This window comes from Acromyrmex echinatior, chromosome 14 (genome assembly GCF_024713525.1).
Source record: "Acromyrmex echinatior isolate Ae372 chromosome 14, ASM2471352v2, whole genome shotgun sequence".
NCBI lineage: Eukaryota > Metazoa > Arthropoda > Insecta > Hymenoptera > Formicidae > Acromyrmex > Acromyrmex echinatior.
Window position 1 is genome coordinate 8,156,688 of NC_141865.1, and position 27,900 is coordinate 8,184,587.

The 27,900-nt window shown below is 32.4% G+C and overlaps 2 protein-coding genes across 2 annotated transcripts; one reads left to right on the top strand and one right to left on the bottom strand.

The window, feature by feature from the left end:
- Positions 1 to 828: 828 nt before the first annotated feature.
- LOC105152179 (uncharacterized) lies at positions 829 to 7,592 on the bottom strand. Its single transcript, XM_011066300.2, has 3 exons — positions 7,320 to 7,592; positions 6,774 to 6,820; positions 829 to 6,051 (listed from the first exon to the last, which is right to left on the bottom strand). The coding sequence occupies exons 1-3, from the start codon at positions 7,551 to 7,553 to the stop codon at positions 6,021 to 6,023; spliced, it is 312 nt and encodes a 103-aa protein (XP_011064602.1). The 5' UTR covers positions 7,554 to 7,592; the 3' UTR covers positions 829 to 6,020.
- Positions 7,593 to 20,382: 12,790 nt separating this feature from the next.
- LOC105152193 (uncharacterized) lies at positions 20,383 to 26,455 on the top strand. The gene is made up of 4 exons (XM_087413404.1): positions 20,383 to 20,659; positions 21,281 to 23,953; positions 25,732 to 25,833; positions 25,924 to 26,455. The coding sequence occupies exons 1-4, from the start codon at positions 20,593 to 20,595 to the stop codon at positions 26,118 to 26,120; spliced, it is 3,039 nt and encodes a 1,012-aa protein (XP_087269530.1). The 5' UTR covers positions 20,383 to 20,592; the 3' UTR covers positions 26,121 to 26,455.
- The last annotated feature ends 1,445 nt before the right edge of the window (positions 26,456 to 27,900 follow it).

Consider the following 27,900-nt stretch of genomic DNA (forward strand, 5'->3'; position numbering starts at 1 on the left):
CTGATCTAAAAATTATTAAAATAATATGTCAAGTTAAATTTAAAATCTCATATGAGATAATAAAGTATTGAAATAATCCGATAGCCACTCCTACATTTTAATGATACTTCGACCTCGATACCGTAAATCGTTTAACGTTCCCTTTTAATCAATTTGAAACAATGCGAAGGATGTACAAACTGCGCTCGCACGAATCGTGTGAAACATTTTACGGTCCGATGAACAAAATTCTAGGCAATCTTTTAAATATAATCCTTTAAATATAATATAATCATTTAAATATAAATACTATTACGTTAGAATTATTTCACAGTTACAATTACATAGCATATGGTCTGATATCAATGATCTCTCGTTGATCAATAAGTGCAATCCCGATTCAAGATTGGGTTATTCATATTCCAAATCGTGTTATTAATTGACTTCATGATAATTACATCAAGCGCCGAATTGATGAACGAGGGATTTCCCGTTTGCGGTGTCTGTAGAGGGTTCCAATACGTTACTCGTTATACGCTCGCCACTACTGAAAGCTACTTCCGGTGACACGGTTCCAATTTCCATGATCGTCAATGAACGCTCGAAAGTGACGGGCAGGTAACGGTATATCTTCGGTAACATCGATTGGCGGTCTCCTATCATTGTGCGAGTCTACGATATTGCAATTATCTGATCGCTGATCGGTAAACCCTACAACTGCATAATTAGCTGGGAACAAGGTTGCAATGACGTTAAAATTGCTGCTTGCATCGTAACCTAAGTAAATTGTCTAGGACTTTATCAGGAGATTCTTTGTCTCTTAACAATTCACAGAAAGACTTTAAAAAGTTTTAGGATTTCTATTTAGGATCACTACTTGCGACACCTGCATGGAAAAATTCGTTTACTCTTACGTTATGATAACAATAATGTTTATGAGTTTTTCTTAATTTGGCTATAATGGCTTTCCTTATTCTCCATTCTCTTCTAAAGTCTTTTTAGGTCTTTTTTAAAAGAAGGTAACATGCAATTTCTCAAATAGTAGCTTTTACGAGTGAATGTATACGTTGATGGTCTCTCTCACGACCTCAGACAAACAGTGTACTTGTGATGCGAAATCTTCGCAAAGTGCAATAACCATGCTGCAACAAATTATCAGGAACAATCAAAATGTGTGGTCACGAAAAGGGAAAAAAAAAGAAAATTAGGTTATTTATGAATTCTTTCGGGGCTCTTTCTCGAGAGAATTCTCTCCAAAGAGTATTTTTGCTTCGTAAAAATCCTCCTGAGAGATTGATATTTCTTTCAAGAGATCTATTTAATATTTTATAATACAAATCTACAGATAGCAAATTATTTACAGATATTAAAAATCGATACAACTTGTCGCGGCTTTACTTACTTTTTCTTTCTCATTCTTTTTCTTCGAATTTTTTCTCGTTTCGTATTATTCCGTGATTTGTGATTTGATCTTCTTCAAAGATGATAGTTTTCTCACTTAGGTATGGGGAAATTCTCGCGCAATAAGCCGTTGACCCAGCGGCATACGTGAACACGTGACTAACACGTCTTCGTCCATGAATGATCCTGGACAAGAGTATGCAATGATAGAAGCATTCGACTCACGCAGTCTGGGTCAATACGGGGTTTAGAGTCACGTCGATAGTAGCTCGAAAGAACCGCAAGTAATGATTCTTCCTTTCACACAAAGTGGGACTCGCAGGAAGTTGGTTTAAATAATACTCATCGTTACTGGCACATGAATAATCGGGCAATATCATCATGCAAAAAACATATTAATGCGGCAATAATAACGTAAAACTACGGTCTCTCTAACGTATATGAAAGACGAATCGTCGTAAAAAGAAACTGTTTTGAATAATATCCGATACGATGAAAAATTCAAATAACTTCTAAAATCTAAACGATGTCAATGTCGATTTCTTTAACTCATTATTGCTAAATTTATTACGAATTAATCTTTGCAATTTTCTAAAATCACTCATATTTATACATCATGCTCTAATTAGGCACTGAGAGAAATGTTTAGTAATCATTTATTTAATATGTAATTTACAAAACTTTCTTACTTTCTCTAATTAAAAAATTTTATTGTTCTCTGATTAAAATTTTAATACTTTAATTCACGATTCCATAAAGTCTAATTAGAATAACACAATTCTAAAAAATAAGAAAATTCATTCATATCAAACATTTCTCCGAATGGGATTGAACTTGTATTGCTGAGCGTATCAAAACACAATGAATGTAAAATGCAAAATTGCGATTTTTACACAGTAATAAGGAATGCATAATCGTGGATATAATTCTCGCATTTTTTTTCAGGCCAATTAAACAAACAAAAGTATACCGGACGCATCATTATTCTATGCTTTCCCGTACTATCGTTGACCACGTGCTTTAACAGACTTAATTGTTCTTGCGCAATCTGCATTCCGTAATGTTCCAACGACATAATTTCACGATTACGTGCGACGAGGACTCGTTACGGAATTTATGAGCGAGTTGATTCATTACGTGAGCTGACTGCCAGCAAATTCGAATTGTTCCGCCACTTGCCTCTTGCTGTGATTTTTACAAACGAATTTTGTTCTGTATCCCGGCGTTCAGATTAATCATCGTTTGCCAGTTAGTGGCCGATCGTACTTTTTAATTGATCAATCGAATCAGACAAAATCACGCCTGTCATCGCCTCCTTTCGTGATAAGCGTGTGATTATTCGAACTTCCGCTCTTTTCGTGTTTTTCTGTCTGTACTAATCCGAATCGAGATATATTAAGAAATAGATCATAATGAAATATGACAAATAATTAAAAAAGCATCAAGTACAGAGTTGTTAGGGCGCAGAAATAAAATGAATATATAGAAAATTTAGTCATATGCGTATAATAACGCACAACGAAAAATATCTCGTATTAAAATCCTTATGGCTAGATGATAATAAAATCAAATAGATGGGTAATTTATTTAGAAAGTAAAAGATATTTGACGATGTGCATATATGCAGAATGAGATGTACATTTGTTAATTTCTTGAATGTAGACTCGTATATATTGAAGTTGCAAGACTCGAAGTTATGACTCATCAGTACTATTACTGATAATATACACTCTGCATGATACATGCCATTATATGTATGTGCTATCAAAACATGATTGCACTCATCACAAGTTGTATTTACGCGTCTATAGACGTTAAAGACATTTTTTAGCATGTCTTCGAATACGTTAGGTAATTTAATATCATACAAGCTCAATCTGATAGACACGAATGATCCTTAAAAATTCAATGTGTATAATTTAAAGTGTATAATTTAAGAAGTTCAAGACGTCGCAACAAATCGCGATTGCAGGTACTTTTCTGATAGAGAATAGCTACCGTAATGACGTTGTCGATTTTAACGTGTCTCTGCCAACACGCATTTGCGTGTCGCTTTCTCGTCAACTCTCGCATGCGTCCGTGAACCTTCCTAGTTGTAACATCTCGTAAACCCAATTGCGTCTCGCGGACTTCGTACCCTGCGCGCAACTTTATTGACCCATTAGCTATTTACGACTCGTTTTCTAAATATTCCTAGGAGCGGGCGTTTAACGCAATCAGCTGACGCATCTCTCAAATCGAAAGCCGTTTTCTCCACACATGTCTATGGTTGAGAAAGAGAAAGAGAGACCATGAATCGCATCTGTTTAAAATCGCCATGATGATTGGTTTCGCGAGACAGATTGACGGCATCGTTTCTGAGATTTTTTCTACCAACTGCAACTATGACTATTGTGCTAAAGATAGCTCGCGGGACTCTGGGAAGCATATGCATTTGCTGGAAAATACATGCATGCGAGAGACGGTAAAAGCGGGTTACAATTATTATCAACAGAAATATATCCTACATCGTCCTACATTTTCCGATACATATGGTGTCCCAGAATCAGTTTATTATCACAACTGAAATTAACTGGGAGGCAAATTTGTATATTAGAGATTTAATTGGTTAAAAATGTCCTTGATGGATAATCGTGCGATTGCTTTGAGGCTCCTCAATCAATTATTGACTTATACTTCTGTATTTATAATTAAAAGATTATGTAGTTCGCTTTCTCTTTCTTTCTTTCTCTCTTTTGGTTGGAATATGCATCGTTGTGTCTCACCAAATGCACATATAATGAAAACAAAATCTGTTTATTTAATCGTGATTAAAAATTTGATTTTTTTCGATTAAAGTAAAAGATAAAAATTAAAAATTTCTAGCAGTTTGATGGAAAAATAAGTCCAGTCTTGCTTCCAAGCTACAGAAGATCATCAGCTATCCTCGTGACCAAGTTCAGGGCTAACAAGATCTCGTCTCATTTCTCTCACTCGTTCGAGAATAAAAGATTTCTCTTTCCTCTGCGCAAGAGACGCGCTTCTTACAAACTCTTCTCTGTAGACTCTCCTACCTATTTTCTCACAAGCTCGACCGGCTACTCTTTACTGCGTTTTATTTTCAGCGGTCCAGGCCACTATTCATTTATCCTTGTTTTAATCCTTCACAACTTTGAACTTGTTTTTTAGTGTATGCTTCTTTTTTTCTTTTGCATCATCTACCATATTCATTTCAGATATTTATTGGTATATTCAACTTTTTTAAATCAAATTAAAATTTTAAATTTTAAAACAATATGGAAAAATTTAAAGATAATATATTTGATTTTATAATTATTCTACAGTAATATTTTTCAATATTATGACAGCAGACAAAAATGATACAATTCTTAACAAGTAATTATTTAAATTTCTTGTATATAATAATAAATATTTATAAATTATGTAAAAATTATCGAGTCATATAAATATATGAACTACACACATATATCATTTTATTTTGAATATTGTTTAAAAAATATTAAAAGATTATTAAAAATATTAAAAGAAATAATAATAATAATAAAATTATAAATGATTGTGGAAAAATATACAGAGCAGACTTTTTAAAATTAATTTTTTATGAAATGTGAAAAAATTGAAAATATTTTCGAATTTATAAACAATAGAGTATGTGAGTGTGTGTATGTATGTATATCTGTATATATATGTATATAAAATTATATAAACACGGAGATAACCCGCGAAATGCACATATGTAATTTTTTTATAAGATTTTTTACTTTTGTAAGAAGTACCCGTAGATATTTATACATAAAAATTTAATATAATCTATGAATAATTAGTATTAAAAAAACGGCAGAATAATAAAAAAAATGTGTTTAACAAATGTATACAGAAAATTTATCAAAGTTTATTTTTAATATCAATATGTGCATAACATTTTTGTGCATAATCTGTTGACATAAAAGTAGGGAAGTCATTTTACAGCAATTTTAACTTTATTGTGTATCAATAAAAAAATGTTTAAAAATTTAATGTGCACGTAGTGTGATATATTTTAATACCTCTATATATAATAGAATCGTAATTTTTTAGAGTATTTTTATTCGTGTAGTACAAAAGAAGGGCAAAGAGCCAATAATGTAACAAAGAACTTTAATTTAAATTGAAATTAAAAATTCATATAACAATTACAATTGACAAATACAAACATTTCGACTCCGATCGAGTCATTTTCAATGTTGTCGTAATATTTAAACATCGTTCTAAACCAAAAATATATACATGATATTACAATACTATTATAATTTTTAATCCCGTATTCTTCATTTCGTGTAGTACGCTGCGAGTCATTTTTTTCCCCGTCATTTATATCCGTATTAATCGGAAACATTTGATGTTTCAAGTTTCAACATGAAACATATATTTTGCTTTGTTACACTTAAAAATTTTGCATGAAATACACAAGATGGTTAATCAACTTAATAAATAGGACATTTATTTTATTATTGTATTTATTTGAAATTAACAAATATTTATTTTTGCAAACATAGTTGACAATATGTTATATATTAGACATTAACAAAATTTCATTACTTCTTATTTTCATTTATATATGTAACGATATTTTTGATCTTTGCATTTAGCATGATCTTATATTAAGGTTTCTTTTCCTCCTTCTTTTCTTTCCTACAATATAAATGTATATTTTTTAAATAAATCTCTTAGAAGAGAATGGAAAAGTTACTCTTCCGTTACCATTATATTTTATAATAACAATTTGATAATGACGTTGCAATTTTTTATGATTATAATGATAAATAAACGCTGAGATTGCGCTAAGGTTGGAAAAGTCACTTTAAAAAGTAACTTACATCGTTATGCGTTTACTTATCAAAAAAAGTAATTTGTAATGAATAATGATTCCTGCATACTGGTCACGGAAATGCTTACCACGCGGCAAAATGCGACGCGATAGTCAACACGCGAGTGTTAGGAACTGTAAGCTTATTGACTATCGCGTAGTAAGCGTTTCCGTGTCTAGTGCCATAACGAGTAATGTTACTCGTTTCAAGTAACGACTGAAAAGTAACGAATTCCAAATGTCGAATTAATTTTTTCAGTAGCGAGTAACTTTTCCAACTGACTACAAATAATCGAATGATTTTCCATCCTGATGTTACAACCATCCTTTAGTTACAATCATAAAAAAATTCGTCATTGTCAAATCATTCTAATGACAAAGTAATAATAAGGAAAGCAATTAGTAAAGATGTTAAAAAAATTAGTTACTTTCTCTGTCTATTAATTGATTTATAAAAATTGATAATATAAAAATTTAACATTAATATAAAAATGATATTAAAAAAATTAAAAATGTTATATCATATTACTTTTTTATTTATTATTACCTTACATTTCCCCATTTTTCATTTGGTACACGTTTCGGCTTGAATAACTACAAATATACATTTCTTAAAATTAATTGATTCATTGATAACATAAAATTTTACATTAATAAAAATTATGTTACAAGAGCCTTAAAATATTATGTCACATGTGATTATTTTTAATTTGTCATCTTATAAAATTTTTTAAATATGTATATCACGAAATAAAAAAATTACAAGATTAAACATGATTCGATAGTAAAGAACGTAAAAACATTTCAAATGATGTATTTTTGTGCAAAGATATAAACAAATCTTTTTAATTGTAAATTAATTTAATTTTTCATTTTCTGGCAACAATAAATGACAAACAATGGACAAATTATAAGTTATAGACTTACAAAGTATGAAAAAATATTTGATTACTTATCTTTATTTTTATATATAGACAATTGTAAATAAATGAATAATAAAATATTCTTAAAATGCAGAGCCGATTATTTTAAATTAGAGAAATAAAATTATTTATTTCTAATTTATATCGTAGATGCTATTCCTTATACTGACCTTAAATTTCTCTGTAAAGAACGTAAAAAATGTTTTTGGAACAGTTTCGTGATTAGTTTCAGTAGTTGTTTCAGGATTAGCTTTGGCAGTAGTTTCAGGATGAGCTTTCGCAGTAGCTTCGGTAACAGCAGTAGATTCTCCATTAGTTGAAATGATAATTGCGACAAGTCCAAATAAGAAAATTACAGTCTTCATACTGTTTTTTTCGTTTGAAATTACTGTGTGATATGTCATGTAGCGTCTAAAAAGTTAAAAGTTCTTAGTTGACTGGCAATTTATAGAAAAAATTGTGCCTTATTATCTCCTATTGACATAATAAAGCATATCAAGAATATAAAAAAAATTGATCGATGTAATGGCGTAAAAAAGTTGTATTTCTGTTAAAATTGAGTTTTATAACATTTTCATGATATCTTTAAATAATTATTTCTTAATAAAATAACATTTGCAATATTAATAGAATATAATTTATAAAAATATACCAAAAAATCCCCTTATATTTTAGCAATCAATAAATAATCATATACATATTTAAAATTAAAGTATGCTTAATTAAAAAACGAAACAAACTGTGTGACAGGTATCAAATTAATATACATATAATTAATATAAATATAAATATAATTTTAATCTATTCTGAAATAAAAGAACAGTTTTGGATTATTTTACAAGTAAATTTTATCAAATGTAAATATTGATTTGTTGAAAAATATTTTTATTTTAAAATATTTTGTAAGAACTTTTAACATATGTCTTCTTGCTTCTAACATCATCAAATTAAATATGATAAATTATTAGGTGTTGGAATTAATTCGTAGCGTTTTTAATGAAAGAATGTTATTTATTTCACATGAGCATTAAAAAATACATTAATGAAAGTACTTCCCATCACTTGTAAAACGCTACGAATTAATTCCAACACCTAATATAATAAATAAAAAGACAAAGGGCTACGAGCCTAAAACAATTATCATAAAATAACAAATTTGTATTAAATAGTTAAAAAATAAAATAAAACATGTCATGTGTGAAATTAAAAAACATGAAATATAATTTGATCGTCAGCAAGTGAACAAACACAAACGTTTCGATTCCTGTTGGATCATTTTCAATGTGACTCAAAGATAACAATGGAAATGTTATATAGATAAAATATATAAAAATTAATTAAAAATTTGCTCTCGGACGCAGTCCGAGATCAACCATAAAACTCGTTTCAATATAAAAAGAAAATTATATAAAAATTGTAGTTGACGACAATGTGTTCCTCTGTGATAAATTATATTTTTATGTGTTGATATAAAAAATATAAAGTCGTCTTTCAGCAATTTTAACTTTACAATTCTTTGTTGCATATCAAAAGATAAAATGCATGCACGATGTACACATAAAATTAAAAAAAAATATTTAAAAAATTGAATAAGTACATCGTGCGGAACGTGCATTATCTTTTATGTGAGACTCAACATCATTATTTCGTTGACAATATGTAGCAATTTAAAAATAGTGATTTAAAAAAACAAAATTATTATGAAAAACATTACTTGTAATCGACAAAATTGAGGATACTGATGTTTATTAAATTGGATCCCCCACCATCGAAAATCAAGTTCGGAATAGGTCAAAAATATAATGTTTTTCAGGTGCTAATTTAGTACCTATTCCGAATTTTAATTCCTCAAATTTCGTTTAGCAACAATAAAAAAAGGGGGCAAGCTGGACCCCTATAAAAAAAATATATATATTGTATAATGCATATATACACAAAATAAGTACATAGGGATTTTAGTGCTAATTTAATGCTTCAAAATAGAGTTAAAAAATTCAAATATAGCGTTAATTCAAATATTCCAACATGTATTAAACACTACACCGTCATATACGACACCTACATTTAGAAAGCTCGCATGATATTGGTGTGAAAACAATCTTTAGACATCATAGTATCAAAATACAATATATACATTTCCAATTTTAGTGCTCACTCTAAATTAATGAAAATAATTAATACGTCAAGAAAAGAAAGAGCGCGCGCCGTGCTCTAAAGTTCGTTACTTAATCATCAAAAAATTCGGTATTCGCATGATATTGATATGAAAACGTCCTTAGACATCGTAGTATCAAAATATATACATTTCCGATTTTACTTAAAGTGACTGAAAATAATTAATTTGTCGCGCTGCGGCCTAAAGTTCGTTATTCGATCGTCACGTTTATACCAAAATCATGGCGCATCTTTCGCGACTTATTAATTATTTTTAGTTGCTTTAAGTGAGCACTAAAATCGGAAATGTATATATTTTGATACTACGATGTCTAAAGATTGTTTTAATACCAAAATCATGCGAGCACCAAACTCTTTGACGAGCAATTAATGGAATTTAAGCCTCGTCATTGGTCGGAATGAGTTTATTACATTCATTTTATTTTTTTACGGTTAACAACAAATTGGAATCTTATCTTTCAAATATATATAAAATCATTATTTTAGATGTCAATACTTTTAAAAATATATGCACCACGAGCTCTTTAAATGTAAGTATCGTATACGACGGTATAGTGTTTAATATAATTTGTATTAATTTTTTTAAATTAATTTTATAAAAATTATCTGACAATATCATTTTTTATTTAAATATCTGTTTTTAATTTTTATTAATAAATTTTTGTATTAAGAATTCTAAAAAGTTCTAAAGTTCTAAAGTAATGATTTTTTTTAAATATGTGCTGTTTTATAATTATTAAAAAAACACAATTTTTTTCATTTTCTCTTATATCTACACTTAATAAAGTAATACAGTAGGAATAATACAGTAGGAATAAAAATATAAAAAATAACTTATTTATTTTATATGCTTTATTTATCTTATATATTTGCTTTATTATACAATTTTATATTTTAAATTGTGATATCGATAATAATAAAATCAGTTACGATCAAAAAATTTAGAAATTATAATTTTTACAAAATTGTTATGTATCTTTATTATGTTATCATGTCATACGAATAATATCTAAAAATATTATGTGCTAAATTCGTGCAGTGCATGTATTAGCTTTTCCAACACCAAGTCATCAGCTTCGACGTTATTTAGATTCAAAAATGTTATATTCTTCTATTAAAGTTGAGTTTCTCGCTGTTTATTTAACGTCTTCCTACAACACAAATATATTGTATATTAATAAAGCTATTAATTGATTTATAGATAACACAAATTTTAGAGTAATAAAATTATTAGGTGTTGGAATTAATTCGTAGCGTTTTTTAATGAAAGAATGTTATTTATTTCACATGAGCATTAAAAAATACATTAATGAAAGTACTTCCCATCACTTGTAAAACGCTACGAATTAATTCCAACACCTAATATGTTTAAGAAAAGTTTCAAGATGTTATATCATGTATTACAATTTTCTTTTTTATTTCTTGTTATTTTAGATAATTTTGTAAATAATATATGTAAAATAAAAAATTTGCAAGATTAAACATGACCCAATGGTAAAGCTGTATAAAAAAATATTTTTTAAGTATTTGTATTTTTGCGTAAAGATATAAACAAATCATTTTAATTATAAATTTAATATGATAATTACTTTAATTACACTATCCGATAAATTAAAAAATTTGTCACAAATCGGACAAAATTTTACAGATTTTTTAATCATTGGAAACGCATTCATTAATGAAACAGCTCTATCGCATCTTGAGTTTTCTTAGTTCACAGGTCACATTTTAAAATGCTATTTATAGTTCTTTGAGTTCAATTTTCCCAAAAAATCTATAAAAATAATTTTATGATCTAAATTCCATGTTAAGCAGTATTACTAATTTTCTTGCTAACAATGAATAATAAATAATTGACTTAATAAGTAAGAAACATTTTGGAATATTCCAACAACACTGTAGCAATATTGTAATCAAATTTTATAATTATAATCAATATTTCATAAGTTTATGAATTAAGCCCAGTTCCACAATTCACGGTTAACTCTTAACCGAGGTTCAACTTATTCATTGTCTCTTTCCAATTCTAAAATTGGAAAGAGATAAGAAACCGTTCAGAGAAGTTCAACCGTTGGGGAATTGAGTCTCCAGTAAGCAAAAAACATATTGGAACATATGTTGTAATATAGATTGTAATGTTACTAGAATATTCTCTGCTTACTAAATTATAAACTCACAAAATACAAAAAAATTTGTTTGCTTATCTTTATTATGACATATAAATGACTAAAAAAGTATTTAAAAAATATAGTCAAATTATTTTAAATTAAATAAAATTTTATTATTATACCTTAGATGCTATTGTTTAATATGATGTTTGGAGTGTTTAACATTGGTTGAATGATGTTGTGTTGCTTCAGAATCAGTTAATGTTTCAGAATTAGCTTCAGGCGTAGCCTCGGCAATTGGTTCGGGATTAGCCTCGGCACTTGTTTCGGCAATAGGTCCTCCATTAGTCGGGATGATAATTGCGACAACGAGTACAAGCCCGAATAAGAAAATTACAGTCTTCATCCTAATTTTTTCGTTTGAAACTGTTGTATGTTACGTAGCTTCTAAATTGTCTTCCCTTAGTGAACAGACAATTTATAAAAGAAGTGATATCTTACTATCAATATAATAAAGCATATCAGGAATATAAAAAATGGTTTGACTTTAATGACTTAAAGAAATTGCATTTTTGTTAAAATTGCGCTTTGTAACATCTTCATATCATTAATATCTTTAAATAATAATAATAATTCGATAGATAAATTTGTATTTAAAATCAAGGATGTAATGTATTTTACATAAATAATTAGTATTTTTGTAAAATATAAAAATTTAATGTAACTCATAAATGATATAAAAAAATTACGATAATAATTAATATGCGTTTAACAACTGCGTATACAGAAAATAAGTCAACGTTTAATTTTATTATTAAGCATCAATATATAAATTATATGGATTTTTATACGTGATAACTGTTAATATTAAATTATGCAAAAGCACTTTATATAACAATTCTAAATTTGTTACATATCAGTAAAAAAATGTTTTAAAAATTTAATATGTTTGTCGTGCGGCACGTATGTCGTGCATTATCTTTTATGAGTCAGTACCATTACTTCGTTGCAATCTATAAAAATACAGAAATCGTAACTTAATAAAATGAAACATCACAAAAAACATTACTTATAATCGATATACTCTTCATATCTTCTATAGCATTGTCTATTTTTTTATGATTTTTGTTATTCGAAAATGATAGATATAACTCACAGAAACTACGCATAAAATGACTAAATCCATGACTATAATAAAGTTACTCTGTCATTATCTATAATGAAGTTACTTCGTCGTTATCTGCCAGCAAATTATTAGTTTATTGCAATTTTATAAAAATAAAAGAAATGCATTTTTTAAATTTAAATGTTTTTAGTTTTTTTAAAAATTATGTTAATTGAGAATTTTAAAATTCTAAAATTGCGATTTTTAAGGCGTCTTTTTAATAATTATTTTTAAAAAAATTTTCAAATATCTCTTATTTGTACATTTAATAGAGTAGGAGTAAAATAAAAGCAATTTATTAATTTTTTTACGTTTTATTAATCTCAAGCTTGCTCTATCATGCAATTTTATATTTCAATGCAATTTTATATTTCTATGATATTTATAATAATAATATACGAATAATCCGAAAGAGGTATATTAATATATATAAAATATTGTTAAATTATCTTTATTCTGTTATCATGTCACCTTCCTACAAATAATATCTAATACTAAAAAATATTATATGCTAAATTCGTGCAGTACATATATCAGTTTTTATTTCAATCTCACGTCATCAGTTTTAGAAATATATATAAATATAAAATTTATTATTTTATTTACATTAGAATAGAAAATAATAAAAAAAACACAAAAATTTTATAAAACTGAGCATTATAAAACTCAGCGACTTATTATTCTTTATTGTAATTGTTGCTTTAGCTATCCTTATGACGACTGCAGAATTTGCAAAAAAGAATAGATTTAAGAGATCCAGTTCCTCTCAGATTGTAAGTCTTTAATATTATATTTGTATCTCTAATATATTGTATTAGTGAGGATCTTTATATGTACAGGGTGCGTCACCCAAAATCTGGAAAAATCGAACAATTTCTTTAAACAAAATGTTTTTAATAAAAAATTAAATATTACAAAAAATCCTTTTACATGGCACTTGGGGGATCCCTGTAGAGGGATATTACAATTATTACTAATCACAATTATTCGATATTCCCCATAGCTTGAATGATGGCCTCTATTGTCAGTCTGAAGCGTTCGCTGCTAATGTAGCGCTGTCTATGCCGACGAATGTTGCCTCAATAGTGGTCCTTAATGACGTCACATTGGGATGCCGAGACTTGTTTGTGACCCTTTCAACTACACTCCATGCGTAATAATCCAAGGGATTTAAATCTGGGCTATTGGGAAGCCAAAACTCCTTGGACCAAAACATATCGACGTCGTCTGAGAGCCAATTTTAAATCAAATGACTTATACGAGCCGGTGCACCGTTCTGCTGAAAAATATATGGCCTCCCGGACGCCATAGTTTTCACCCACGGCTTCACTACATCCATCAGAATGCGCAACGGCATTGCTCTGGGTCATCCGAAATCAGCGCTTGAACCCTTTCAATGATTGCGGAAGTCTTCGTGGTGCGTTCTTTCGAGTGACTTTTCTTCGCTGGCATACTGAAACCTTCGTTGGACTAAAGCTATATATTTTGTCACAACGTCATAAACGGTTGATCTCGGGTATCCAAAGAACCGAATTATTTCCGTTGCTGGGCGAGCGTCCAGTATGAAAGCCTTCGATGATCATGACTCTTCGATTATACTCCGCACTTGGTTTCACGGCCATTTTGAGAATATGACTGTTTACTAGAAGCATCAGGCTTTCTCGGATGCCAACAATAATCTCTGGCGGAGGCATAATATAGTGGAAAATTGAAATTGAAATTTGTCCGGATTTGGGTGACGCACTTTGTATGTAGTATCGCGCAGAACGCATTTAGTTACACGTAATTAGTAACTCTTCTTTGATACCACGTGAAATTCAAATTGACATAAAGTGTTTTAATAAAAAAAACATTCAAGATGTTTTACTCTCTATTTAGTCGGGTAATATGTTTTCTCTCATATTCATTGTACGTAAACTTATGGCAAACTCATATTTCTGCGAGCGTGCATTATCACGATGCACATTGAATTTCCCATTTTGCTTATTGCCAGAGAATTAATATTGCAGATATATTATTACTCGTTTAGATAGACGTATCGCTGAAAGTTTTAAACGTTAATGGCATTTTCCTTTGGCAACGGAAATAACATCGACCGTTCGAATCTACCCTTTTTATCAATTCTCTTGTACAGTAAACCAACGTGCAGTTCTACGGCAATTTAAAAAGGAATTTTCCTTTATGCATCATAAAATCACGGTACCAACGTTATCATCGTCAAACCATAAATTATGGTGTATCCGTTGTGCATTGGTGATAAATGATAATTATACCTTTGTAGTGATTCTGATGCTAGAATGATTCTTCATCGCGGCCCACGTATGCCATAGCTATAAATGATTTTAGAGAGCATTGTCGATTTCATCTAGTTTTGATTATGCGTTTACAAATCATCTTAAGCAACAACAATGCCAATATTAAATTTATTAGCGATTATTGTTGAAATTGAAAAATGAAATTCAGCAAAATACAATTATAATTTGAAGATATACAGTGAGTATACACAATATTGGATATATAAATCATTAATTTATTAGCCTTATTAATCATATAAAAGAAATAAAATATTTATAATATTTTATAGTATTTTATATTATGAACACGGAAATTTGTATAGAAAAAAATTGCGGAAGACAATGTTAATATAATATAATGAAACCTTATTTTCAATTTCCTTGATGATAATAAATTTTATTAAATCGATCAATGTTCAATTAATTTTGCTTTGGCAGAAAAATGAATAACTAAGAATTACGTATAATTTCTCTTGATATCAAAAGATAAATTATTATAAATGTTATCTTATTTATATTTTTAATATGATATTTTATACACGGTAGACATCACAGAAAATTACTTAAATCTCTTTAAAATAGTTAATCAGGATAAACTAATATTAAAGTGGATTCATCTTTATCTTGCAAATAAATGATAAATCATATGAATTGCCTATAAAATCTTTCATGCATATATACAAAAAACTTTTATAGCGCAATTTATTATAAATTGTTGAATAAAAATATAAAAGTAGAAAAGTCTTTACACGTTTTGAAAATATCAAAAATATAAAAGTAGAAAAGTCTTTACACGTTTTGAAAATATCAATCAAAACATCCAATTTTTACGAATCGTTTATTATTTATCAAGTAATGTGCACAAAAATAAAAATATTTTTTATAACTTGTATATGTGTAAAATAATTTGTATATGTGTGTGTGAAAAGGTTAATTTTACCTAAGTTATATTACATGTAAAATATAATCTTGACAATAATATTTTATTTGAATAAAAAATGTATGAATGTATATCACGAATTGAGTTAAAAAACAATTTTGAGAAAATATTATTTCACGCCAAATATATGGCTTTTTTTAAAAATAACTTTTTATACGCAAATTTATTTGTATTAAAAAAACAACGTAAGAGAATTGTATTATTACGATGTTATCAGAAATTGTGCACATTTCGTGAAAGATTAATTTTCTAGGCTTCCGCGCGTAATCTTTAAATTTGCTATAAATATTCACGAATCCTGCATGACGCACGCTTGTAGAACATTGAGGTGTCGATATTAGAGAGACGCTGTCGATTTGATCCCGGTGTCCTCGTTTCACCAGAGTAACATCCTGACAACTCAGTAACTGGCATACAATTGGCATATAGCTTTACATCTCTCTTATCTTCGTACTCCTTCCTACCTCGGAATGTGTTTGTACGCACCCACGTGTTCCTCCACACCTTCTTTTTTTGACATTTTACACGCATCTTTATGCATCGCAAAGGACAGAAATCCACGAGGAAGTCGCAAACCTTATGAACACAAAGTACAAATATAAATTCAAAAATCGCTACAATGACAAAACTTTCAAATGAATAAAAAATTTAATCGAGGAAAAAATAATTAACTCGGCTATAGACACTACAAAATTTAATTCAAGGTTGACGTGAATCTAAACCGCATATATGTGTGAGATACAATTACCTTCTTTTCCCTACATACGTTTTTAATGATCTTCCATTTAATTCTTTGTGCACACAAAGAATTTCTCGGAAATCTTTTTCAAAATCAATAAAGATTTGGATGATTATTGCACGATTCATTAGAAGAGACTCTTTTCAAGGAATTGATAAGAAAGTTTGCATTTGATTTAAGAGCTATCTTGTCTTAACTTTTCATAAATCGCTCCGCGATATTGAAACCGAATTTTCATGCTAATAATGATAAAGAAATGAGGCAGGATACAACGTATAATAAAAAAAAATAGCCCAAGATTAATTTTAATGTATTGACAATACTCCACGCTTTCACCGTGTCTAATAAATCTAAACTTTGATCTAGACTTTGATCTATCGAAGAAAGTATAATTAATGAAATATGGAAACGCCAGGATTTCTCGTAAATGTATGGAACATTTTCTTGATGCGTCAATAGTGTCATAAATTTACTCGACGTATCAATTATATTTCGCATCATTGCAACATAAGGATGAAACTGATAGTTGTACATCCGCTATTGATATCAATCAGATACTCTTATCTCGCTGATACAATTCTGTATGATATAAATGCTATTGTTCAAACATAGCATTATTCGGATTGATATCACTTCCGTGAAAACTTGCGGAACAATAAAAAAAATAGAATAAAAGAAGAAACAATAAAGAAACGTATATCATATTGCTACCTAGGATTACTAACAAAGATTATAGTTATAAGATATAAAAAGTTATACAGCATCGTTTACGTTTCAAGGAAATATCGATCATGCGCAGCGGAAGAAGAAAAAGAAGAGGCAGGAGAGAGGGAAAGAGAAAAGGAGAGAAAGAGAAATTATTATTCCACGTTCTAGTGCCTGATCAAAAAGGGCCGATTTTGCCAAATATGGGGAAGCAAAATTTGAAGAAAATTTGAAGCGGAACACGTTGACGCCGAGCAACTGGAGGCGGCAAGGATGCGCAAGCAACCGTGAGCATCATTGTTATTCCACTGCTTAAGCGTGGGAAGCGAATACCTTCATGCTCTAGCGAACACCCACAGGGTTCTCCCCTTTCACGACATAATCATTCCCTGGTTTTACCGTTTCTCGTATTGTCTTTGAGGTAATTTCGAAATAATTATTATCTCCGATATTTTCGTGCTGGAATTTACACAACAAAAATCCAAAATCCAAAATATTGGTCGATGCAGCTAAAATGTCGGATTATATTATTTGCGAAAAAAATTATTCGTAACAGCATTAAATTATAAATCAAATATACATATATGTGTGTATGTGTGTGTGTGTGTGTGTGCGTGTGTGCGTGTGTGTGCGTGTGCGTGCGTGTGCGTGTATGTGTGTGTGTGTGTGTGTGTGTGTGCATTGTATATTTCTTCATCCGTATATTAAGTTAAAATTAATATATATATAAATCAATAATCGTGTATTATCTTACTGATAAGTGCATTCTAAAATAAAACATTCTAGAGTAGATATCAGGCAATTATGTAATAATTTAAAGTAAGGCATTCTGCTGCTCAAGCTATGCGAAATATCATGTTTGAAAAGACTGGCGTTAATGAGCATGTAGTCCAATGATGGTTCAGCATTTCCGTATCGGAGAGACGATCTGCAGAACTTCAGGCTATTCAACGGGACATCATCAATTTTTCAAAAACACGAACATTTAGAAATAAAGTATTTATGATTTAAAAAGACTTTAAACAATATATAAATTCGAATGAAAAATGATTTGAATAAATTATAATTATAAATTTTAAAAGTAATGAATTTTTATTTTTATTATGTATATAACAATATATAGACACATTGTTATATACATGAATTATTAAAAATAATGGATTCTTTACCTTTAAATTCCGACATTTTGACTTTAATCCAATATTATGCTATATTATATAGCATATTAATAATGTCCATCGACTATTCGTTGACCGAAACAATGATGTAATTTTTCATGTTTAGATATGCAAGGACCTAAAGATTACATATATCTAACAGAAAATTACTTACTTCCTTGTAATAAATTCTCTAAACAATTTTAGAAGTTTTATACTTTGTGCAAAAAGAGGATTTCCAAAGATAATATAATATCGGTCGCTGCGAGTTTATGTAAATAATTATTAGTGATATCAATTGATATCTCTGTCTCAACGATAAACGATAAATGATAATTTATAAATCAATTCTTTATTAATCATTTCAAATCCGATAAATCTCAAAATTAATGATAGATTTATATTTAAAAGAATTTTCTCGCAAATCGTTTGGACAATCACGAAAGTCGATCGTTTCATTAAGAAAAGTTGAATATACGCTTTTAATGGATTAATAGACATAGACGTATAAATGAAATTGAAAGGTCCTAAATGGGAAAGATTCCATGGTAGAGAAAAAAGAAAGAAAAGAAAAAGCCGTGGGAGACAAAGAGATAAATCAAGCATTCACCAGCTCGCTAATAATACTTTTAAATGATTTTTCTTTAAGCTTTATTTTCGAGAAACTTATAAAGTACGTGAAAAGAAATTGAAAGGAAATTCTGTCAGTTTCTTTGTAGAAACTTTAATTAAAAATAAAAAACTTAATTTGTTATATTTATTTATTATATTTGTATCAAGATATAGCAAATATAAAACTTCATATCTTGTATCGATCAATGATATTCATATCAACTATATATTTAGTTGTTCGATGAGTATAGTTTATGATTTTTATTATAATTGTGGTGATGAAAATGAGGCGATGAAAATGACATATAGCACTACTTGCGTTAACCTAACGGTCTTTCTCGCTTGAATGCACAAAAAATGGATGTTACGTGTACTCTTTGCAATGTTAACTATAATTCGTAACTGAACTTAAAATGTTTCTTCGCGCGCCAGTCGAGCGACGTCACGCTTAGTCGTCCATGAAAACGATTGCTAAGAATGTATCCTCAAATTTATCATACTATTTATATAAATAAGCACAAAAATTATTAGATATTACTTTTTTTCTTTTGTACTAGATTTATCTTTATTATTAAAAATCTTTATTTTTATTATTCATTATCATTATCTTTGTTATTAACCTTTATCTTTATGATTAATGTTCTTTATCTTTACTATTAAAAATCTTTATCTTTATTATTAGATATTCTCTAATTATTGACGAAGAATTGTCAAAATGGATAAGTAAAAATATTTAATAATTATCATTTTAAATACATTTTATCAGAATAATTGTACTTATAATGTCAAAATAGTTTTCAATATTAATCCTAATATAATTCTAATAATCCTAATAAATTTGTTAGAAGTATTAATTAGTCACTAAATATAAGTATTAAAAAAAAACACACACACACACACACACATTAACAAATGAGAATAATTATTTCACGCAACTATTGCTGATTTGGTATTTTTAACTTTTTATATGACAATCAATTCTATTAACAGAAATCTTTTAAAGTCGGAACAAAATAAATTCGTAACAAATTCTGATGTGACTAATATAATTTAAAGTCATGTTTGTTTTAAAAATATCAGCATACAATTGTGACATAGTCATAAATCAAATCTGCTTTATCTTACAATTACTTATAATTTATAATAATTATTCACATAATAAAAATCAATTATTAACATATTTTGCTACTCTGTAAAACTAATATTGTATGCCTACAAGAAAATTATTTTTGTTAACTATTTTTATTAATCTTTAATAAAATTTTTTAATCAAGAGAAAGTAATTTATTTCTAATTTTATTGTATGTTTCTTATTTTTACTTGCGATAGAAATTATAACTGCAACAAAAATATGATGATTATCTGATAATTCATTTTTTTACATCTTAATTGAGATTAACAGCATTGAGGGAGGTTCATGCTTGCGATAATCCAAGTTTATCACAGCCAGTGCCAGTGTAGTGAAAATTGATGATAACATTGTAAGGTATAGGTTTCTCGAAGTATCACGACAGTTACTGATTCGACGTATCTGACAACACATCAAAGATGGCAAAGCAAGTTCACACTTTTATAATCATCATTGTAGTAGTTACATCCACTATTTTATACTCAGGTACGAAATAAATTTTCGATGATTTATTTTATTATATTATTAATGTTGTAATTAACAAAGAATGAAAAGTTTTAAAAAAACATCATTTTATTATAATAAATTATGATCATTACAATAACATGTCGTATAATAATAAAAATTTTTCTTTTAATTAATAATGTAATTCTTAAATTTATTTTTCCAAACAGAAGAATATTAATATAAAATTATGAAACTATTGAAAATTTATTTGTCTCTTGTCTATCATATTTTCTTCTTTTTATTGTAGTACTTCCTGATTTAAATGAAATTTAGGGAAAAATATTTATGTTATAAAAGAAATTGTAGTAATTTTGCTTTTTTCACCATTAACAAATACATTAACAAAACGCAATGCCAATATACGTCTTGTGCTAATCAGTCTCCTATATAGTCTCTAATGCTTTATTTGTATTTATTTGCTTGTGCTTATTTCAGATGCGTCTTAAAAAATTTGACAATAAACGCTATCATTTTTTTCATATTTCATTATTTGATATTGTTACTTTATATATAAGGATAATAGTTATAAAGTCTTGATATCAATAAAAACTGTATAACATGATCATATAAAAATATTTTCGTTAACTTGTTCTTTTAAAGGAAGTGCATTGAAATGTTATCAATGCAACTCGCTGGAAAACAAGGACTGTTTAGAGGGTCCACTGCTAGATACAATGATTATAGAATGTAGATTACCATCAACGCCAACGAGCAGCAGCGCTCCACCAACGGGCAGCAGCGCTCCACCAACGGTCAGCGGTCCTCCACCAACGGCCAGCGGCCCTCCACCAACGGCCAGCGGCCCTCCACCAACGGCCAGCGGCACTCCACCAACGGCCAGCGACTCCCCACCAACGGCCAGCGACCCTCCACCAACGGCCAGCGGCTCTCCACCAACGGCCAGCGGCCCTCCACCAACGGCCAGTGACTCTCCACCAACGGCCAGCGGCACCCCATCAACGGCCAGCGACCCTCCACCAACGGCCAGCGACCCTCCACCAACGGCCAGCGGTCCTCCACCAACGGGCAGCGGCGCTCCACCAACGGGCAGCGGCGCACCTTCAACGGGCAGCGGCGCTCCACCAACGGGCAGCGGCGCTCCACCAACGGGCAGCGGCGCTCCACCAACGGGCAGCGGCGCTCCACCAACGGGCAGCGGCGCTCCACCAACGGGCAGCGACGCTCCTCCAACGGGCAGCGACGCTCCATCAACGGGCAGCGGTGCTCCATCAACGGGCAGCGGCGCTCCACCAACGGGCAGCGACGCTCCACCAACGGGCAGCGACGCTCCTCCAACGGGCAGCGGCGCTCCACCAACGGGCAGCGGTGCTCCATCAACGTTCAGCGGTGCTCCATCAACGGGCAGCGGTACTTCACCAACGGGCAGCGACGCTCCATCAACGGGCAGCGGTGCTCCATCAACGGGCAGCGGCACTCCACCAACGGGCAGCGACGCTCCATCAACGGGCAGCGACGCTCCACCAACGGGCAGCGACGCTCCATCAACGGGCAGCGGCACTCCACCAACGGGCAGCGGTGCTCCATCAACGGGCAGCGGTGCTCCATCAACGGGCAACGGCACTTCACCAACGGGCAGCGACGCTCCATCAACGGGCAGCGGTGCTCCATCAACGGGCAGCGGCACTCCACCAACAGGTAGCGACGCTCCATCAACGGGCAGCGACGCTCCACCAACGGGCAGCGACGCTCCATCAACGGGCAGCGGTGCTCCATCAACGGGCAGCGGCACTCCACCAACGGGCAGCGACGCTCCATCAACGGGCAGCGACGCTCCACCAACGGGCAGCGGTGCTCCATCAACGGGCAGTGGTGCTCCATCAACGGGCAGCGGCACTCCACCAACGGGCAGCGGTGCTCCATCAACGGGCAGCGGTGCTCCATCAACGGGCAGCGGTGCTCCATCAACGGGCAACGGCACTCCACCAACGGGCAGCGACGCTCCATCAACGGGCAGCGGTGCTCCATCAACGGGCAGCGGCACTCCACCAACGGGCAGCGGTGCTCCATCAACGGGCAGTGGTGCTCCATCAACGGGCAGCGGCACTTCACCAACGGGCAGCGACGCTTCATCAACGTGCAGCGACGCTCCACCAACGGGCAGCGACGCTCCTCCAACGGGCAGCGGCGCTCCACCAACGGGCAGCGACGCTCCTCCAACGGGCAGCGGCACTCCACCAACGGGCAGCGGTGCTCCATCAACGGGCAGCGGCACTTCACCAACGGGCAGCGACGCTCCATCAACGGGCAGCGGTGCTCCATCAACGGACAGCGGCACTCTACCAACGGGCAGCGACGCTCCATCAACGGGCAGCGACGCTCCACCAACGGACAGCGACGCTCCATCAACGGACAGCGGCACTCCACCAATGGGCAGCGGTGCTCCATCAACGGGCAGCGGTGCTCCATCAACGGGCAGCGACGCTCCTCCAACGGGCAGCGGCACTCCACCAACGGGCAGCGGTGCTCCATCAACGGGCAGCGGCACTTCACCAACGGGCAGCGACGCTCCATCAACGGGTAGCGGTGCTCCACCAACGGGCAGCGACGCTCCATCAACGGACAGCGACGCTCCATCAACGGGCAGCGACGCTCCTCCAACGGGCAGCGGCACTCCACCAACGGGCAGCGGTGCTCCATCAACGGGCAGCGGCACTTCACCAACGGGCAGCGACGCTCCATCAACGGGCAGCGGTGCTCCATCAACGGACAGCGGCACTCTACCAACGGGCAGCGACGCTCCATCAACGGGCAGCGACGCTCCACCAACGGGCAGCGACGCTCCATCAACGGACAGCGGCACTCCACCAATGGGCAGCGGTGCTCCATCAACGGGCAGCGGTGCTCCATCAACGGGCAGCGACGCTCCTCCAACGGGCAGCGGCACTCCACCAACGGGCAGCGGTGCTCCATCAACGGGCAGCGGCACTTCACCAACGGGCAGCGACGCTCCATCAACGGGTAGCGGTGCTCCACCAACGGGCAGCGACGCTCCATCAACGGACAGCGACGCTCCACCAACGGGCAGCGGTGCTCCATCAACGGGCAGCGGTGCTCCATCAACGGGCAGCGGCACTCCACCAACGGGCAGCGACGCTCCATCAACGGGCAGCGGTGCTCCATCAACGGGCAGCGACGCTCCATCAACGGGCAGCGGTGCTCCATCAACGGGCAGCGACGCTCCATCAACGGGCAGCGGCGGTCCACCAACAGGCAACATTTTATTAATGAGCATTTCGGAAGATCCGAATAAAAGTAAGGAAAAGTTATTGCGCTTTCTCTGTCGTTTTTTTCTCTTTCTCTCTCATGAAATTTATACTTTTAAATTAAGTATATTCAAAAAATTAATTTTAAGATATCCATATTTATAAAATAAAAATATATAATTATTCAACAATATTTATTAAAGATTAGAATAGAAAGTTTAGAATACAAAAAACCTTTTCGAAATTTAATATATTAGGTGTACAACTTTGCTTCCACCGTTTTTTTTCCCGAAATTCGAAGCTTTATTGTAAAAAACTGGTTATACATTTACAATTCAATGTATTGTCCATCGCTGGACTAGTTTTTCCCATCTTTCGGGCATCGTACGAATCCCACGTCGAAAAAACTGGTCATCTTTTGAGGCGAATCGATCCAATTTTTTACTTCTTCATAAGATCGGAAGTGCTGGTCAGCCAGGCCGTTGATCGAAACAAGTGATAGTCAGAAGGAGCAGCGTCTGGAAAATACGGCGGGTGGGGTAGGACTTCCCATTTCAACGTTTCCAAGTATGTCTTGACCACTTTCGCAACATGGGGTCGAGCATTGTCATGCTGCAAAATCACTTTATCGTGTCTCTCGTTGTATTACGGCCGTTTGTCTTTCAATGCTCGGCTCAGACGCATCAATTGTGTTCGATACTGATCGCCTGTGATTGTTTCAGTCGGTTTTAACAGCTCATAATACATTACGCCGAGCTAGTCCCACCAAATACCAGAGCATGACCTTGGAGCCGTGAATATTCGGTTTGGCCGTCGACGTGGAAGCATGGCCAAGAACTCCCCATAATTTTCTGCGCTTGGGGTTATCATAATGAACCCATTTTTCATCCCCAGTCACAATGCGATGCAGAAATCCCTTCCGTTTTTGCCTTTCAAGCAGCTGTTCACAAGCAAATAAACGCCGTTCAACATCTCTTGGCTTCAACTCGTACGACACCCAATTTCCTTGCTTCTGAATCTTTCCCATGACTTTGAGGCGTTTTGAAATGACTTGTTGAGTCACTCCCAATGATCGTGCCAATTCTTCTTGATTTTGACCAAGTAGTCTTGATCAAGTAATGCTTCCAATTCTGCATCTTCGAAAACCTTCTCTCTTCCACTTGTGCCGATCTTCGACGTCAAAATCACCGTTCTTGAAGCATTGAAACTACTCACGACACATTCTTTCACTAATAGCGGCCTCACCATAAGTATTTGAGAGCATTCGATGAGCCTCAACCGCAAATTTTTTCATATTGAAGCAGAAAATTAAAACCTCCCGCAAATGACGAGAATTTGGCTCGTAAACTGACATTTTCAATCGAGAATAACTTTATGATGCAGACACTAATGTTTCTATGGGATTATGTTGATAGATGCCCAAATTTATTGTATGACGTCTATGATCTATTTATTTCGACCACCACTTACCGCTAAAGTTATCTATAGGAAAACGGCGAAAGCAAAGTTTTACACCTAATATTATGTGTCGCAAAATGTTAAATTTAATTATATCGTATTTCATAAGAAAGAACTTTAAATATCAATAATTTTAATTTTTGTTAATTTTAATGTTAACACAATATGTTAGTATAAATGAATGTAAATTTTAATTAATAATTTTTAAAAAATTTAATTAATAAATTTAATTTATTCTTTATTAACTTCTCTATTCTTTGAATTAAATTCTTCTATTATAGAATAATTATTGTTTTTTTATATTTACTTTCAATTTTTTTATCACAATACGTATTATATACGATATTTATTAAAATTTCACTTTTTTAGTGGCAATAAACCACCATAGTAGACTACGAAGGAGTGTTCTTCCATACATTCAACGAAATACATATGCAGAAGAAGAATGGAATTGTGCTATAATTAAACATTGTAAGTATTCCAAATTTATATATTATGCATATTTCTTTTGCATGGCAATAAAGAATAATAATGTCTAGTAATAAATGTTTTTTTTTCTAGATTACAGTAACAACACTGAAGCCACTGAACGTACTTGCATTCTTTCCAATTTTACATGTACTGATAGTGATGGATGTAAAATTGTAAAACAATGCAATACAAATGAGTGCAATAATGCTAATGTGATATCAGTTAATACGATGACTTTAACGTGGCTTATGCTTTCGTGGGTGGCTATTAATTTTAACTCTTACTAATTCTTATTAATTTTTGAACTTGAAGTGCAGTGTCATTGTATCGTGTCTTAAAACTAAAAAATATCTTAAAACTTTGCTTAAAAATCTTCAAGCAAAAATCTATATTTAGGAGCTAATGTAAATATATTTATCTAGTAAATTTCATCAAGTCAAGCGTTATGTATCAAGCAAATATAAAAATAAAAGCGTATATTCCTAAGAATAAATTATAAAATTTTTCTTCAAGTTTTTAATTTGTTAATTATTTTTAATATTATGTATTTATAAGAAATTCGAATTATAAGTGTAATCCAGACAGTTACGACAATAAAGAAACCGACAATAAAGATACCAAATATTTTTCAACGATGCAACTGTAGATTGTTTCAATACTTTCACAAAGATTATTAAATTTATTTATTTCAAATTTTTCAGTTTTATAATATATTTTATATTATAATTAATCTCATTAATCAAAGAGATAATTAAATCAAAGAGTTTTATTTTTCTTTATTAATGTACAAAGAACACGTTTAAATTTTCTTAAATTTCCTTTATATTGTATGATACAATTTTTTTTATTTGAAAATTACAGTATTTAGTACGCTTCAAAAGTGTGATTTACTTAAATCGCATGTCGATAATCATAGTACTTTTACAAATTGACCTCTATATGTTATATGTATTCACTCTGAACGGATACGCATTCAATTAATTAAAGAATACTTAGGCAAATTCTATTGTTTTACTGCTGAATTCTCTCAACAGCTCATCTATTTGCGCCGCAAGACGCCCGCAGTATGTTTACAACGACGTTACCGGATGCAGTAAATGAAATTGCGTTACGCTTACATGGATAATGTCATGAAGTTAGCAACGATAAATTTCGCAGCCAGTTTCGCATTTTGGATTGTAATTTAAAAGTAAAACATTTTTTCCCCAGAAATAATGAAACTGTCAAACGTAGATGCGCTATTTCCGACTTCTGTCAAATTTTTAATAGAATTTTCAAATTTGAAACTTGTCATGAATACAGATTTGTGTAATATATTCGCTGAATGTGGCATCAAGTATCATAATAATAGCTTTAAAATTTATTATATACGCTATTATAGACAATTCATTGTTTTTATAGGTTATATTTATGATTATTTAATCTTGCATCTCGTTGTATCATAATATTTTTAAAAATCTGTTAACATAAAGTTATTAAAACATATTTATGTTTTTGCAGCTAGTAAGCTGTTTTTCAGCTAAACATTATTTTATAATTCATATTAAATATTATAATAAATTGAATGCTACAAAGAAAAAATTGTATTAAATGTATTATTTATAATAATATAATTAGATTTTTAAATAGTTTGTTAATGCATCAAATGTCTATTTAGATCAATATTCATAAAATATATTCTGTTTCACAGAAATATATAATAAATTTATAGGTAAAAAATTTTAATTCAAAATTCGAATTTAATACAGCAATTGTGTAATGATGTGTACAAGAAGGTACGAATTTTCTGAAAAATCGAGTAGACATTTTCTTGCTTTTCCGATTTAATGTAAGACATTTAAGAACTTTTCTTCAGAAGATGCATTATGCAAAACTGGGCCGTAGCAGTGTGGGAAATTCTGTTCTGATATGCCAGGAAGAGTGCATACGAGACCTTATTTCTTTTGCGAATCACAATGAGCGAGGGAATTCTCAAGGTTCCATGTCCCTCTCAACGTTCGCAACACTTTTTCGCATTATGATAAAGTGATCTAACTGTAAAGTCTTAGACCGCTGGCTACGCAATGA